Source organism: Chrysemys picta, chromosome 2 (assembly GCF_011386835.1).
Source record: "Chrysemys picta bellii isolate R12L10 chromosome 2, ASM1138683v2, whole genome shotgun sequence".
Taxonomy (NCBI): domain Eukaryota; kingdom Metazoa; phylum Chordata; order Testudines; family Emydidae; genus Chrysemys; species Chrysemys picta.
Window position 1 is genome coordinate 96,028,385 of NC_088792.1, and position 17,490 is coordinate 96,045,874.

General features: G+C 39.9%; 1 protein-coding gene across 2 annotated transcripts in view; it reads left to right on the forward strand.

Annotated features, from left to right (window-relative positions):
* POU6F2 (POU class 6 homeobox 2) overlaps nt 1–17,490 on the forward strand; it is a 382,704-nt gene that overhangs the window by 152,551 nt on the left and 212,663 nt on the right. For both annotated transcript variants that reach the window (XM_065583813.1, XM_008169659.4), the window contains exons 3-4: nt 7,584–7,675; nt 8,687–8,915. In XM_065583813.1, coding sequence (XP_065439885.1) covers nt 7,584–7,675; nt 8,687–8,915 — 321 coding nt within the window. The remainder of the gene's footprint in view (nt 1–7,583; nt 7,676–8,686; nt 8,916–17,490) is intronic.

A 17,490-nucleotide genomic window follows, 5' to 3' on the forward strand; every position in this document is an offset into this window, starting at 1 on the left:
TTGGGACTTTTGGTGCATGGGGAGGTGTGGGAGGCAATTAGGGATTATGCAATGAACACCTTAACTGGATGTTCTATTAAAGTGATCAGCTGTGAAACAGTTAACACTATTGACATTTAAATGTCATTTTAGGTTTCATAGTTAACAAGCCATTGATATGAATTGGGCAATTTGCACCCCTCAAAGCTATTGTTTCAAGCTGTCTGCAGACTCAGGAAGCAACACTATGAGGACTCATTTGGTTCATATTTTTACAGGTTCTTGGTAGGGGTAGAAATATTTTTCTATATGAAAGCTCAGAATCTGGAGCCCAATTTTGCAGCAAGTGGTGAATTCCTGAACAAGTACTGTGGAATCATGGACGAGAAAGAACCTTTGATGTGGGCCGGCCCATGTGCTGAGTCAATTTCATGCCTGTTCTTGGTCAATTTTATAACTGGCATTGTAGGAATACAGTTTCTGGCCCTTAAATTAAATAGAAGCATTCCAAGTGTGCGCACGTAACCTTCTGTGAGTGATACGTTATAATAATTTAATTCTCGGCCTGTGTGAAATTTTTACCAGTGAAAATCAGGAGTTACTCCTCTAAAGTCAGTAGAGTTACACCAGTGTAAAATTGGCGTGAGAGAGGAAAACTAGGCCCTTTGACTGAATTCATCAGCACCTCAGTGCAGATCAGCAGAAGACCTCAAATTTCTCTGCTGCAAATATTGTGATTATTAGAATCATCCCAATGACATATAAAGGACCTGTGCACCGTACATAGCCATCTCTTTACTGAGGCTTTACAGGTGATTTGGATGGGAAGAGCCGCCAGCCTATGGGCCCAATCCTGTGAGGTGCTGAGGCAGTGGAAGTTGAGGATGCTCAGCACTTATAGGATGGGGTTCTAAAGAACAGGCTGATTAATTGGTTGGGGATGCTGAGTTTTTCCTTTGGACAAGCTTGATTCTGCTGACCTTTCTCCTGACAATAAAGTTTTGTATGAGTGAAGTCTGCAGGATCAGGCTAAACTATGGTAGATTTTGTTTTTATTATTATTATTATTATTATTTATTATTTATTTGTTTGTATTACTGTAGAACCTAGGAGCCCTAGTCATTGACCAGGACCCCACTGTATTAAGTGCTTTACAAACAGAATAAAAAGACCATGGGGAGCGAAAGCTCCCTGTGAACGAGGTGGTGGAGATGTGGACGGGGGATTGAGGAGAGGTCCTGAGACTTGGCGGGAGGAGGTGCCAGCTCCAGGCTGGAAAGGAGAGTCCTGGGACTTCTACCTGCCCCAGCCCTTCTAGGTCCCATTCCCTACTCCCCAACCTGATCTTGAGTCCCAGAGCAGCTGCTTCAGCCCCTCAGGGTCCACTCCTCCATCCGCCATCCCATCCCATGTATGCATGAGTTTACCTAGGAACAGAGTTCCCACAATATTTCCATTGCAGGGGCTAGCCCTCTGCTTCCCCTCCCCTGGTTCTGCCTCTCCTAAAAAAGAGAGTCTCTGCCCCAAAGAGCTTACAGATTATGGCTTCATCTCAGCAGGTGCTGAGTTCCCTCAACATCCACTGAAGTTGAGCAGAGTTGGGAGAACTCCACTTTCAACACCCCGAAGGACTATGTTTTACTTTGCATGTTGTCTGTTTCTGCTGCTACTTGTGGCAATACTAGATTTAGAGGTTTTTCTTTTTCTATTGATCATATTGTTTAAGATCTAAATGTCTATAGGCTTGGACAATGGGCATATGCTTTTATAGATATTGACTTAAAATAATGAAATACTCTTGTAAGCATAGATTATATTTTTGTTTTCATAGTTAGGTTTGTAAAATCATATTTTATACGTGAGTAGACTGAATCTCAATGGAGTCAGTACTGCAGTTTATTAACTTTGGATATTTGAATATATCGCATCAAGTATTTCTAAAACATTTTTGTAAGGCAAAACAGAATGGGGAAGAAGAAACAACCCTGCTCTTACCTTCTGATTGTAAGTCACATTGACTGTGAGAACAATTAAAATTGATTACATGGCTAGCAAGGTAGGGTTGGAACTAAGCATTTTAATATGTATAGTTGCTTGAAACGCTAGTTTCTTTATTTACATTATAATTCACATGTAGCTGCCTTACTGCTATGGTGAGGTAAAATAACTTATATTTTCAGAATCTATTTGGCTCTGTTAGTGCAAAACTTTATTATTGTAGTTAGTTGAATTATAAAAGTTAGGCTTTGAAAAATCAACAAAGCCAAAGTTTTTGGGAAAGATATTCTGGTGGAAAGGAAGGATTGTCCAGTGGTTAGGGTGCTAGTCTGGGACTTGTTGGATCTGGATTCCTTGCTTTGCCATAGATCAGTGAATTAACCTTTCTCTGCTTCAGTTCCCCATCTGTGCATGAGGATAGCAGCGCTTTCCTACCTCACAGGGGTGTTGTGAGGATAAATACATTTAAGACTGTGAGATGCTCCAATGCTATGGTATTGGGAGCATATAAGCACCTAAGTGTGGTAAACAGTCTAAGACCTGGCTATAACTGAGGCTGATTTCATCACCATCATCTCACCTACGGTTAGCAGGCCTTTGCTAGTCTGATTGTGGAACTCTCTCCCCACTGATATCTACCTTGGTTCGTCTCGCCTCACTTTTCAAAAACAGTTGAACAAGTTTTTATTTCAAAAGCTTTTTATTTGTAGCAATAGTAGTATTTAGTATCGCTCAGAGGCCCCAACTGAGATCATGACCCATAGATGCTGGACAACCATATAGTAAGAGATGGTCCTGAAGTTATTACACTCTAAATAGACAGGACAGACAGAGAAGAGAACTGAATTTCCACATTGTCACACAGGAAGTCCATGACTGAATCAGGAATTGAAACCAGACCTTCTGAGTCCTGGTCCAATGCCTTTAATCACAAGAATATCCCTCTTATTAAAACCACACTTAGCACCTGGCTAATTCCCTTTCCCTTCCATCTTTTCCCTCTTCTTTACTTTACTGCCTCTGTGTTTTATTTGGTATTTTAAGAGGGTGGTTTTACATTATGTTTTCATATTATTTTCATTTGGGGTTTTTTTTGTCATGCACTCCAAACACCTTGACAGGTGAGGGGCTGCTTTAATAATTAATTTGGTATTAATAATAACATTTATTAAACATTAAAACTGTATCTAAGTTGGTCCATGTGTCCTGGCAGCAGCTTCCGAGACTGTTAGCATGGTATTATTGAGCATGCTTTCTGAGCCGGCCTATGAGAGCGGCTCCGCTAGTAACACCTGTGCTCCTGCTCCCCTCCTGCGCACAAGATTATTTCTGTTTTCAAAATGGACCACCCCACGCACCGTCTCTACTCTCCCTCAACCCAAATGCCACAGCTTCCATGTATCAGGGAGGAGACAAATCACCCCGAATGACATTGGACAGGGTGATCAGTCACCCTCCCTACAAGCGTAATTAGACTCATAGATTCACATAGACTATAAGGTCAGAAGGGACCATCATGATCATCTAGTCTGACCTCCTGCAGATTGCGGAGGACACAGGTGAGGACACAAGCTCCCCTAAACATCATGGGAAGAGGGGATAGCTGACCCAGGTGTGGTACATTGTTATTAATATTTATTTATTTACTATTTAAGATTTTCAAAATTGGGAAAGGAAAAAAGGTGAGGCCTAAAAATAATACCTAGTTCTTATCTAATACTTTCCGTCAGTAGATCTCAAAGCACTTTATAAAGGAGAGCTGTATCATTATCTCCATTTTACAGATGGGGAAACTGAGGCACAGGGCTGTAACGTGTCTTGCCCAAGATCACCTAGTGGCAGAGGCCGGAAAAGAACCCAGGCCCCTGACTTGTAGGCTAATGCTTTATCCACTAGGCTACACAGCCTCCCTCATGTGAGAAGGATTTAAGTCCAGAGCATTCATGCCCTTACTTTCAACCCAGTATCACAGAGTTGGCTAGAAGGCCTGTCCATTCACAAGATCTTTTTCTGTAGGGGCAGAGAGCCTGGTGCGCCTGCATATGGGGAGAGACTGTAGCTCCCACTTAGTAGCCGGTCACGTAACACGTGCCGGGTACCCTGCAAACACCAGCCAGAGCTGTTCTCACACTGCTAACCATTTCAGTTATAGTCCCTTTCTGTTGTTATGCAGCTTTATACTCACAGAGGTGTTCTGAGGCTTAATGAATTCATGTTTGTACAGGGCAGCGATATCCTTGTGAACGCACTGTACAGTTGTTGAAGTTGATCTAACGAGAGGCAGTGGCATGAATCCAGACATTGGGAAAATAACACTTTGGCAAATCTTTTTAAAATAGCCAAGGTCCCATTTGCTTAGGGAGGTCACTGAGCCAACAACAATAAAGGGTTTAAGAGCTGCTGAATTAAAACATAGGGGAGAGGACAATCCAGAGCTCGTGTGGAAGGAAAGGCTAGAAATCTTGCTGCTAGATAATGACCTACGAGGCCTTTCTGGTCCATCATCTATGATTCTGTGAATCACAAACAGTAAATATAACAAGGTACTCTCAGTACTTTGTTTTGTTAGCGGAATTCTTCTAGCATGGCAGAATCTGCCCTGCTAATTCGGGGAAATAATACTGTAGGGAAGGAATGAATCATAGCGTTCTACAAACCTTTTGTGGCTGTATTTTGTGTTCCTGGATGTCTTTGCCGGGGCTTCTCACTGAAGATAATAGGTGGCAGAGAACAACTTCTGTTTGCTTGGGTGCTGCAGCGAAACCTCCAATCACCCAGAAATTCTTGCTCAGCCACATTTACTCACTGCTCAGCCAACAAGCTGCAGATTTCCCTCCTGACTTTGAAAGAAAACTTGAGTCTGGAGTGGCTGCTGTAGCAGATAGATTAGGAGATGGGCCTATAAAACTAAGTACACTACATGTGTATGAGAAAAATAAATATGGGCATGAGGGGTAGTGTGCCTTTTTGATCCTGAAAAGACAGCATGCATAATTTCATCTGGAGACTGTGTAAGACCTCATTCATACACATGAAATTGTATGCCATTTCAACGAGACTCCTAAACTGTGTCGAAAGTGAGCTGGAAGAACCAGGCACAGTATTCATGCACTGGAATAAAAACAGATGCAGCATCTTGAATAAACAGCCATATAAAATGAATGAAATCCTATTTGATTGCAATTAGTGCAATGCAATAAGAAAACAACATAATTAATTATAATTTAATAGTACTCTAGCTTTATTGTCTGATTTTGTATGACACCTTTTGTACAAACTGCTTCTCACAGGATTAAATATTGCAAGTTACATACAGTATACATAACAGAAAATAGTGTTCGCTAAATAAAAAATGTATTAAAACACAGACTCACTTCATTGGGAACATTCATGAGAGTAAGTACTGTGGGATCAGGCCGTTAATTAATTAAAATAGGATCATGTACTAATAGACATTTGGTTGTTGCTTTGTACTTTCTCTGAAGCCCTTCCAGGCGAATTCAGTGACAGGATACAATATTAGGAACTTGTTTCAGTAATATCATAGTCCAAGACAAAGCTCTAACTTCTTCAAGCAGGCAAACAAAAACAGATATTTAATTTTACCTCAGTGGGGGGCTAGTCAGGATCATGGGACCTGAGTGTTTGATGTAATATCATTCCTTGCATACAGCTGTCATATGAAGATAAATAAAGAGCACGCTGATATGTGGAAATAAGCTTAGACAAAGTGATGTTTATTCATAATGGATCTGATCCTGCAGTCCCTGTAGAGGCAGGAGTCATGCTGAAGGCAGTTTGAGTTTTGCCTGAGTGAGGACAGTGTTATGCATATAAAAACATAGATTGTATACATTTTCACAGTCTCGTGCACATCCAGTTAAATTCCGTGCTTTCCAAGCATCGCAGATAATAAATCACACACAAAAAATGTAGTTCCTAAATCTCTTCATGCACATTATTAGGCAGTTGTTGGAGTCTTGACCAATTATAATAGGTCACCTTACCCTAGTTATTAAATGACAGTGGTCATTAAAATGCCAAACCTATTTTGACAGACTTCACTTTATAAAATGTCAAAAAGTCTGTGTGTTTTTATTAGTTGGTTCCAAATCAATTTAGAAATTTCAATAGAACGCTTGTAAGTATTCCCAAAGCAATGTCCATTTCTGACTTTCTGCATGCACACAAAAATATTACAAATTAATCAGATTTCTGCATAATGGCTCTGCACATTTATTGCCTAATCCCATTATAAAATGCTGTTGTGATTGACATATCGCGGTAGAGATAGAAGTCAATTGAATAATATGTAGCAGTCAATTTTATTTGTACCTTAATGTGATGAAGTATTTTTTTTTCACATTTCCATTATTTATAAGTCTGTCCCCTTGGAGAATATATAGAAGAATTTGTTTTAAATGAGCTGATAATACCTTCTTTAAAATTTATAAGTATGACAGAATCATATCCTTTTTTTCCGTCACAGACCATGGCATGCCAATAAACTGGTTCTGAATTGTCTTGCACTTGCTATTCATAGGACAAACATTGGAAAAGGGGATCTTGTTAAGGTTTACTTAGAATTGGATTTCAACCATCCATCAGAAAAAAACTAACAGAACAAAAGCTACCGTACTGACCAGAAATCCTAAAATTGTAGCCAGGAATTTTCTTTATTTAAAACGACAGTGCTCCAGCTGCTGCTTTTGATACTTGCTGTCATTCCCTTCAGATACAGAAACAAAAAGTGGGCCTGATCCTGCAGTCCTCCCGGAAGAAGTTGTGAGTCAGTGTGAGTTCTGCCCTAGTAGGGACTGCAGGAGCGAACCTTTAGTTTGAAAGCCTATTGTTGACCATGTGTTACAGGTATTAGGGTTTGTTTGGTGTTTTTCAAATCTCTTCAGTGATCTTCAGCAAAATCCAGATAGAGCTATACTGGAAAGTGTTCTATGCTCAGCATGTTTGATTCAAGCACATAGTTAGTGCTGGTTTTTGATTCTCTCAATTAGCACCAAAATGCCTTGGTTATGACAAGCTCTGCTTTACCATATATAATTAGAGAACAAGAAGAAAGTGCCTTTTAGAAGCATGTTTGTGCTCAGTTTTTGTAATGCCTTTTATCATGAGTGGTACAGGTTTCTCTGCCTCAGTATGTGGCAAAAAAAAAAAAAAATAAAAAAAAAAAAGAAGAAGAAGCTTTATTGAGATATAAAGTAGATGTGACTTGATTGTGTCCCAGATAATTTTTGCTTTGAGAAATTAGCATAGCTGCTGCTCACCTAAGCATAAAAAATGCAGTTGCCACACACACAGAGTATTCATGTACTGTATGTAAATTGATGTATAATGCAATCCACATTAGCTGAGTTGATGATAGCTTCAGTTTCACTGCTGTCAGATTTCTGTATCTCCCTGAATGAGCTGGCTGGCCTGAATGAATGTTAGCATAATTTATGCAGCTGATAAGTGATTTGAGTGCTTGCGTTATTGATAAACCACTTTAGCATATCATTTGCAGCTTGATGTTATGTGACATCACAGTAAAATGTAATGTGCCGGTCCCTGGGCTAGATATTAATGTAGAGCTTCTCTTTGAATTCTAGGGGCCAGAGGAAACCCAGTGCTGTCTGATACAAGCACAGCTGATCAGCATCAGCCCAGTCAGTCCCACCCAGCATTCCCTGTTGGGTCCCAGGTCAGTACCTTTCATTTAGCCTAATTAAAACTGCAGTTTGATTAAAGTAATTAACAATGAATGATAATAACCTAACCATATAAATATAGAAAATATGATGATAAATTGTTGGGCTGAATTTTTATTACACAAACATGTACAGAGAAGATGTGACACATATTTTTAAAAAAATATTCTGTATAAGGTCTTTGCTTTAAAAACAAACAGACAAGGTTTGTTTCTATATGTTTTTCCAAAGAGTAAAATGTAAATGGTTTTTGTGTTTATAAAATGAAGTTATTTGAACCTTAGATCAGTTACTTTGGAAGCACAGGTCATGATTTAATATAAAAAAAAGTTAATGCAATTTTAATGCAAGTTTAGCTTATTGGATTTGACAATCCTATAGTCACACACAGCTCCTGCATTAATAAAGAAATCCATTCATTATTTTATAAAGCCAAATGTTTTTTACGGTAAGGTGTGGGTGTTATACTGTTCTTCTGAACAGTTATAAAGTGCTTGATTTTCTGTATCACTTTGTGTAGGGATATCTACATTCAGTCAATTGCCCTGGGAAGGCAAGCAGATACTTGATATTCCAGCCCATTTTATAGTGCGGTCTTTGAGCATCCCTTGCATCACATAGCTGCTGGAAATTATTAATTTTGCAACTTTAGCTCTGGGAAGTGTTTGAGTTTAAATTCTTGTAGATTTGGTTGAATTTGGCCTTCTTGAATTCATAAACCATCTTTGGGGTACATACAGTAATTTTTTTACAAAGTTGATGCAACTTAAGTCAAACTCTGATTTCAGAGATCAGTGGGTTGGATATGATTACCAGGGTTTCCAGCCTCAGTCTTCAGGATCTTCAAGGCTTTTTGTGTTGAAGGAAGTGTATGTTATTATATTAGAAGTGGTGCATTGTAATTGCATGTACGTACGGTAACACTACAGATGATCCCAGGCACATGTACAATGATACCGGTGCTATTTCTTATTCAGGTGCTTACTGTATATGTTTCATTACAGCCATTACTGACAGCTCAACAGTTAGCCTCAGCGGTAGCAGGGGTGATGCCAGGAGGCACTCCAGCCCTAAATCAACCTATCCTTATTCCCTTCAACATGGCTGGACAACTGGGTGGTCAACAAGGACTGGTCCTAACTCTGCCTACAGCTAATCTCACCAACATCCAAGGGCTGGTAGCAGCAGCTGCAGCAGGAGGCATTATGACTTTGCCATTGCAAAATCTACAAGGTAAACCACATCAATCAGTATTTTCACAGGTAGATCCATTTGTCCACAGAAATGTTATTCTTGATGCCAAATCTTTATTGAAAATTCAAAACCTTGAATCTTTTGGAATGGTTATCAAATTTATACTGCATTTTTCATAAACATTTTGTGTCAGTATTCTTCTCTCTCGTTCCACAGGCCAGTACTATGAGATCCTGGAAATAGCTAATTGGTCTGCTCTATCATACTGGCTGATGGCTTTAATTCACTGTTCACTTAAAATTTTAAAATAGCATTGCGAACTCGAATAAGATTGGCCAATGCTGAGCCTTAGCTGAGAGATTAGGGAAGAGTAAAGGAAGAGGTGCAGCTAAAAGCTTAGTATCAGGATGTGGTCATTTAGAAGTATCTGTTGTTTGATTTTCATATTACAAAAGCATCCTTTTTGTAACTGTAGTTAGACGCTCTAGGACATGTATTGCTGTCCTATACTCCCATTTATGGTACCATTCCAACCAACAGGCCCTCTAACGGCAAACCACGCAAAGTGGCATTTGCATTCCACTTAAAAATTAGTTCCCGCTTTCTACTGGTTCTTCCTAAAGTGGTCTAGGTTATTATAAAAAAGGCATGCTGTGATAAAGCTAATTCTCTCGCTACAGCTACCAAAATAAAGTGCATGAGTGTCAGTTTAAAATAAAGAGGCTGTTGCATCCATCAAGGGCACATTACTCTTATTGTGGCTGTTATAGCAACTTATGTGTGCATGGAGCTTTATAGGAAAATCTAAAGACCAATGCCCATATTCTCAAGTGTGGTGCAACCACTTGGGGCTGTGCTACATAGTACGAGCACAAAGTGGCACTAATGATATCTTCTGGTGGCACGAAGATGGTGAAATGGCTCCTAATCTCTGCTGGCAGTGTAGGGGGTGTGGCCAGGATTTCATTACTCCACCCTGGTCCCTGGCTGCCGTTCAGCCCCTTGTGGCCATTGAATGCTGTTTACATTTAGAATAGACACCATACCTGACTCAGGGCCAGGGGAGTACAGAGTTCACCTATGCATTCCCCTGCCCCCATGTCCTGAGCTGTACTGTGTTTGCTTTAGCAGAGAGTCTGGACCTAGATCTCTCTGCCCCATTGTGTTTATTATCTTAAGTCAGACTGAAAACCCAGCACAGTGAAGTAAAATGTAACTGTTGCTTTTTCGTAATGTTCACTACTCCTGATGCATGAATGTGCCTTAACAATAACACTGCTGCAGTCAAGGTGTTTATCTTATATTAAGTATAAAGGAATTTACTTATTATTCTCAATGGTGTTTATTGCTTCTTAGAAGGAGGTTGCTCGTGAGTTGAGTTGCACAATGGACAACAGGCAAAGTGAAGGAGGCTAACAAATTTATTAGAGCATAAGCTTTCGTGGACTACAGCCCACTTCTTCGGATGCATATAGAATGGAACATATATTGAGGAGATATATATACCCACATACAGAGAGCATGAACAGGTGGGAGTTGTCTTACCAACTCTGAGAGGCCAATTAAGTAAGAGAAAAAAACTTTTGAAGTGATAATCAAGATAGCCCAATACAGACAGTTTGATAAGAAGTGTGAGAATACTTACATCTTACTTAATTGGCCTTTCAGAGTTGGTAAGACAACTCCCACCTGTTCATGCTCTCTGTATGTGTGTATATATATCTCCTCAATATATGTTCCATTCTATATGCATCTGAAGAAGTGGGCTGTAGCCCACGAAAGCTTATGCTCTAATAAATTTGTTAGTCTCTAAGATGCCACAAGTCCTCCTGTTCTTTTTGCAGATACAGACTAACACGGCTGCTACTCTGAAACAGGCAAAGTGTTAGCAAAAAAAACCCATAATGAAATTGCAAGGGTAGTTTTAATGGGGAGGGACACATCCTATAGGAAAGTGATGGAAGGTGTAAGAGTGAAGAATCAAATATAGCTTTAACTCCCTTCCCCATTTTTCTTTCCTGACCTAAATGCTGGAAAAAGTTTTCCAAAGACAAAATGGGAGTTCTATTAAATGAATGCTCTACACAGCATTTTAAATACTTTTTAGGCAATTAAACTTCAGTTGCTGCTGATGACTTGATGGATTGTTTGAAGCGCCAATGTCTACAGGTTGTGAAACAGAGAAGAGGAGAGACAGTTAATGTGTTGAACAAAACTGTATGCCTGGTACTCTCACCTGTTGGTGCAGCTACTTGCCTTTACCTTGTGTGTGTTTTAAAGTTTAATGTCAACAGACCTCTCTTATCATAGTTGTAAATGGTTTTCACTTTAATGTTTAAAATAATGTCTCTCTCATACCATTAAGCTGTACCGAGGAACCTGTCATTCATAAATCATAGATGAAAAGGACACACTAATGCACAAATTTTGCTTGTTTAAAATTTGAGAGTGCATGTAAAGTAGGGAATTGAAGATTAAAAAAATAATGCAGGAACAGGACCGGGTAAAAGCAGAGATAACAAAGTGAAGGGAAGAGGCCTTTTAGTGTAGGTAGATGATAAAATCTTAATGAGGAAACAGGCATTATAAAAATGTATCCCTCCACTCAAGAGTGTACCAGCTTATGGTTTCTGTGTATATAGTATTATAAATAAACATAAGCTCATGGAACTCTTACGTCATGAATTCATTCTGCTTTGCTAAATGGAATGGTATGGCCTAAGAGCTGCAACCAATTCACTTGAGTTCAGTCTTGGTATTTTCAGCCAATGAGTATATACACTGAAATCACTTTTAAACATAGAGTTTGAAAGCACTGACTTGATAAGATGTAAAATTTCCCCCCAAAACCTTGACTAAAATAGTTTAAAAAGGGAGTAAGGGATAGGGCACAGATTTAGTTAAAATGCCCACCCTTAACCATTTTCTCCCTGCTAACTTTCCCTAGCAGCAACAAAATTGTGTGACTTTAGTGAAATCAATAAGTACAGCACTGCTGAAAACTTATTTATCTATGTACATATCTGGCCCCCATTGTCATAGAACCTGAGCGCTTCACAACAGGAATGTATGTGTCCTTACAACACCCCAGTGAGGTAGGGCCATGCTATTATCCCCATTTCACAACTGGGGAACTGAAGCACAGAAGAGAAGGCTGTCACACCAACAGTGGTGAGACTGGGGGAAGGGGAAAGAGGGAGCAGATGCTAGACAAGCAGAGGAAGTGTTGTCTACTATTTAGGCCAAGTTTTTTTCATCTTTAATTTTAATCCATTGCTTTTTTAGTCCTCCTTTTGCTGGCGATTGTGAACAACCTTCTCAGCTGCTACCTTTTCAATTAACCTGTAGCAGGGTCACTTAGATCTTCATCCCTCCGTTTCTTAGCAGACTTGTCTCTAGGCTGCCAAATTCAGTTCCCTGAAATTCTGTTCTCTGGTCAGGTTTTTCTAAACATTTTTGTCATTTTAGTTGTCTTTTTCTGGGTTCTCTCCAATCTAGTAATAGCTTTTTCTTAGAGCCTCAGAGCTCAGTAACACTCTGCCTGTGGATCAACTATTCTGCATGGAGATGCCCTCTCTAATATACCTGTCCATCTGCCTTAGAGATCACATTATAGCACTGAACACTTCATAGTTTTATTGTATCTTGCCCTCAGGTCTGTTGAGGAGTGTTCTGTGAGGTGCTGCTGAATGGCCTCAACTTTGGTTGAATTCATTGGGAATTGGGGATGTTTAGCAATGCCCAGGAGTTGCTAAGGATCTTACTTCCTCTCTCATTCACTTTCCCTTTACATCCCCGTGGCACCTATAGCAATTGCTTTGATGGAAATTAATTAATGCATTTTAGTTGTCCGGTATAGCAGCTAGAAATGAGAAGGAGCATCCTGGAGCCAGCCAGCTCTCCCTGAATCATCAGCATGTGTTTCACAGACCACCAGTGGTCCACAGACAACACTTTGGGAACCTCTGGTCCAATGCACCTATCTTAACTATATATTATTTCAGGTTTAATGCAACTATGTTGCAGAGTCCTTTACAGTTATGGAGGCTGAATAATACGTGAACCTCCCAGTCAGCTGCCAAGAGGAATCAAGAAGTTGGAAATTCTGGCCCCATAACACTGAATCTTATCTGTTTTATTTTCACTGCAAATTGTAATGTTTCTAAAGTGGGTGCCAATAATTTATTTGTAAGTCTGAGTTTCTCAGTCCCAGGTTCTGAAAGAAACAAGAACAAACTATCTCCCCAAATCATTAGTGAAAGGCTTCAGAGCTGAAAGAAAGCCTTGTGTGGCTGAAAATGTGAAATCATTAAATTACATTATTTAAACAGCAGCAGGTCATATTTTTTAACTGCAATACAATGGAGAAAGAAATACATTAAACAGCTGGAGAGCCAGAAGATAGCCATTAAAATACACTGATATGGTAACACTAGACATAGATAACTGATTTTTTTTTAAAAAGTCATTATTTACCTACAGATCTGATCAGTCAGTGTAAAGAAATAACAGTGCCAGAAAGGCAAAATGTATTGTTTACATTTATTAGATCTTGTTTCATCTTAACTTAGCAGTGTATCTTTAATTGCAGAACAGATATAAAGTAAACAACATGCACTCTCTTCATTCCCCATGTACATGCAGCTTAATAGTCAGATGTTGGATAGGTATGAAAAGCAAGAAAGAGACAGAAAAGAAATAAACGACAATCCTCAATTGCTCACTGATCTAGAGTCCAGATTCCAGTTTTTAGAACATTTTCCTCTTTTAACTAAAATGATGCAATCCCTATTCATTTGTATTCCCCTTCAAGTAACATGAAATAGCTTTCAGAGCCTACAGAAAGTCTGTGTTTTACTTATGTATTTTAATGAGCACCAATGTCAGTAATAATCAAAATGATGTTTCACTTAGAGGAATAGTTTATTCCCAGGTACTTCTGTACTGTACTAACATAACCAGAACAAGAATGACAAGGATCAAGAAGAAGAGCTACACTCAGTAGCAATTTCAGTGAAGCCCTCAGTGCAGATACGCAACCATCACTATATGAAGGCTGTATTTAACACAGTTGCAGTATATAGGACATGGGACTGGGTGCCAGGAGACCTGGGTTCTGTTCCTAGCTCTGCCACTGACTCACTATGTAGCCTTGGACACGCCACTTAATATCCCTTGCCTCCCCACCTACCAAAAATTGGGCTACTGTTCGCTCACCTTTGTACAGTCCTTTAGGATGAGCAGATGGACAGTACTATTTGAGCTGTAAGTACATTTTTTACTTGAGAACTGCCAGCTGTATGGAAGGTTTAAGGGAGAGAGGATGGTCCACCTTCTAAAACTGATGAAAGTAATGGAGAAGGTGGAGATGGGTGGAAGGAATCATCTCTCCAGGACTTGCTTGCAAAAAGGAGGGGTCAGCCACTCGATAGTACCAACCTCCTTTCCTTTGTGTGTCCAGGGATTTGTGCAAGGGAAGGGAAAGGATTTGAAGGAAGAGGGCACATATTCCATATAGGAAATCCAGGCAAAAGTTAATGCAGCCCTAAACTGTATGCATGCTCCTCCAGGTTAGGACACTCCCTTTACTACCACCACATCAGGATTCCCTGACAACCTGATTCCTCTGACGCCACACTGCAAGGGAATTGGAGGTGAACAGGGATCCCTGAAGCTGGAGCAGAAACCACACAGAAGACCCTGTGCCTCTGGCAGATCTCCCAAGACTCACAGTGTTTGGGGAATCAGGGGTCTAGCCCTTTTCTTCTTCCATGGGAGAGGGTGATAAAACTCCTCTCCGAAGAGAGAATAGGCTATCCCCCCAGAAGGCTCTGCCTATGAGTTTTCCTACAGAAGGGAATGATCTGGCCCACTGTTATTAATTGCTCATCTTCTACAATGACAAAACAGTAGCTTCAGAGAGTGAATGTGAAAGGTTCAGGTCTTTATTAGTTATTATTTCTTATTTATTGATCACTGTCAGAGTACTAGTGATTTATTCTTTATATTTTCTGCCCCATAAGTTAAAGACCTAACACCAGAGACATTAAGATGCAGTAGCATTAATGTTTGCATGCTCTCTTGTTGATTTCCAACAGACCTATGCCTACCTTTCACTCCAGTCCTGCTAACAATTGTGGGGGAACATAAGTGAGGTATAAAAAGGCTGTGCTGATAAGATTAATTCTAAATCAGGATTGATTACATTCAGTCAAACGTCTGAGGCTAAATTCTGGCAGCCTGTATGCAAAGATGCCCTCCAGAAACACATGCCAAGCAGCAAATTGGCAAGGCAAGAGTTGTGCTCTCCTCTTCTGGCTCCAACCAAAACCCATGGTTTTGCCGCTTTGCAGACACTGCCATGGCATGCATTGTAGGCTGGGAATTGAAGGATGACTTAAGTATGAGATGCATGTGTATGGAATATACCCCTTTATCCACCAATAACTAGTATGAGATGCATGTGTATGGAATATACCCCTTTATCCACCAATAACTAGTCCCCTATCCAGGGGTGAAAGTAACATTGAACACTTTAAAGCGGCAGCGCTTTAAAGTCAGCTGTGTATGGGCCAGTACTGGCGGCCACTTTTTACTGGTACGCCGTACCGGCCAGTACTGGCTTACTTTCACCCTTGCCCCCATCTCAGACTGATACTGCTCCTGTCAGGAATAATGTGTGTGCAAGGTTGTAAATGGGGCTGTTGTCAGCCAGAACATCAATGCATTTTAATGCTGTTTCTGAAGTATTTTTTGCACCTGTTTCAGGGGCCTTTAATCTTCTTGAATTTAGGCCCTGACAAATTTAAATTAATGTCCAGAAAATTCCATCATGTAATGTTAAACTCTTAAATTACTGCAATGTTACAGAAACAATGAAATTCAGAATGAAAGTGAAAATCCTAGCTGCTACTTGCCACTTTGTGCCTGGCCTCAACATCGTAGCATGCATGCTACATACCCTGGTGGGTCATATACAAATAGAATGATACATCCATATGGTATACACACATGTATATATACACTGAACTTAGACTCTAGCAGTAAGTAACACAAAGTGAATTAAGGATGGATTACTGTGATGGATTTGCAGCCTTCACTCTTAATTTCCTTGCTTTGGTGGAGTTAAGTCAGACATTTGTAGTCTTTGTGGTTTAATTTCCTTTGTTTTTCAATGGAATTTGTATTAATAAAGTCACTGTGATTCATGTTATAAAAACTTCCTGGCTAGAAACTTGTGTTTCTGATAGACCAGCAAGACTCTAATCGAGTACATATATATTTAGGGACTCATAAAAACAACAAAGTCTTTATTGACCGGCTGAGTTTACAGGCATTTTTAATACAGATTTTGAACCCATATATTGTACAAGTTAATAGCCTAGTAGCCAATTTTTTTAATGAAATTTCTTTAAAATCTGTCTGGTTCTGTGTCATTTACTGGAGAGAAAGATATTGTTTTTTTTTTTTTAATTGTTGTGGAAAGTGTTGAAGCTGTATTATGCCCTTCTTGCTAAACGTCTCTATGTGAATTCAACTTGAAACATTTTGCGGGACCTTTTTAAAAATTGTGCATGCAATTAGAGTTGAAGGGGGAGGGATAGCTCAGTGGTTTGAGCATTGGCCTGCTAAACCCAGGGTTGTGAGTTCAATCCTTGAGGGGGCCACTTAGGGATCTGGGGCAAAAAATCAGTACTTGGTCCTGCTAGTGAAGGCAGGGGGCTGGACTTAATGACCTTTCAGGGTCCCTTCCAGTTCTATGTGATAGGTATATCTCCATATATTATTATAATTATCTAAAAATTGTAACTGGGCCTGCATGGGAGCTACTCTTCATAATGTGGTGTGCTCTGGGGTTGTTTCATTGATGAAGTTCAGTTCCCACACCAGTCCTTACACTTTTGACAGCCATGCATTGTAAATGATTTGGCAATCTATAAGTGCTGATATAGGCCTAGGTATCTCAGCATGTGTTTAAAAGTTTACGATCCAATCCTACAGTCCTGCCACATGCGCAACTAGCCATTGACTTCAAAGAAAAGTGCCAGACCTGCACCGTTTCAGACCCTTAGTATGCATTAATTTCATACGGGTTATTATATTGTATTGTTGCCTTTTCAACCCGAGCAGTTAGTCAAAGTTCAGGGCCCTGGGCACATTCCAGTTGGGAGCAGAAATTGATCATGGAGTTTGGTATTTTCTTTGGTGCAGTCTTGTTTGTTTACAAGGAATGTACAAAGTCCTGTTTCTCCAAAAGCAGAAGGAACCAGTAAGAAAACAAACAGTTTCTGGGCTTAGAGCACCGAGCCTCTTTAGCCAACAGCAGACTCAAAAGCTCTCTCTCTAGCCTTTTTGCAGGTCATACAGTGTGCTCACAGGCTGTTGCTTGGCTTTCTTGCTGTTTGCCTCTGTTCTCCCTTCCCTCACACATACAGTCTACCCAAAACAATACTTAGCAAAAGCCCCTCGGCTCACCCATTCAAAAAATCCTGGGCAGGTTCACATAACCCTTTTGTCTTAGGTGGAGTTTTGTAATTAACTTATCCTTACAGTTATGCTGATTGAAGTGTGTGTCCACACCCAATCAACCTCAGTGAGGATTTAACTCAGCCCA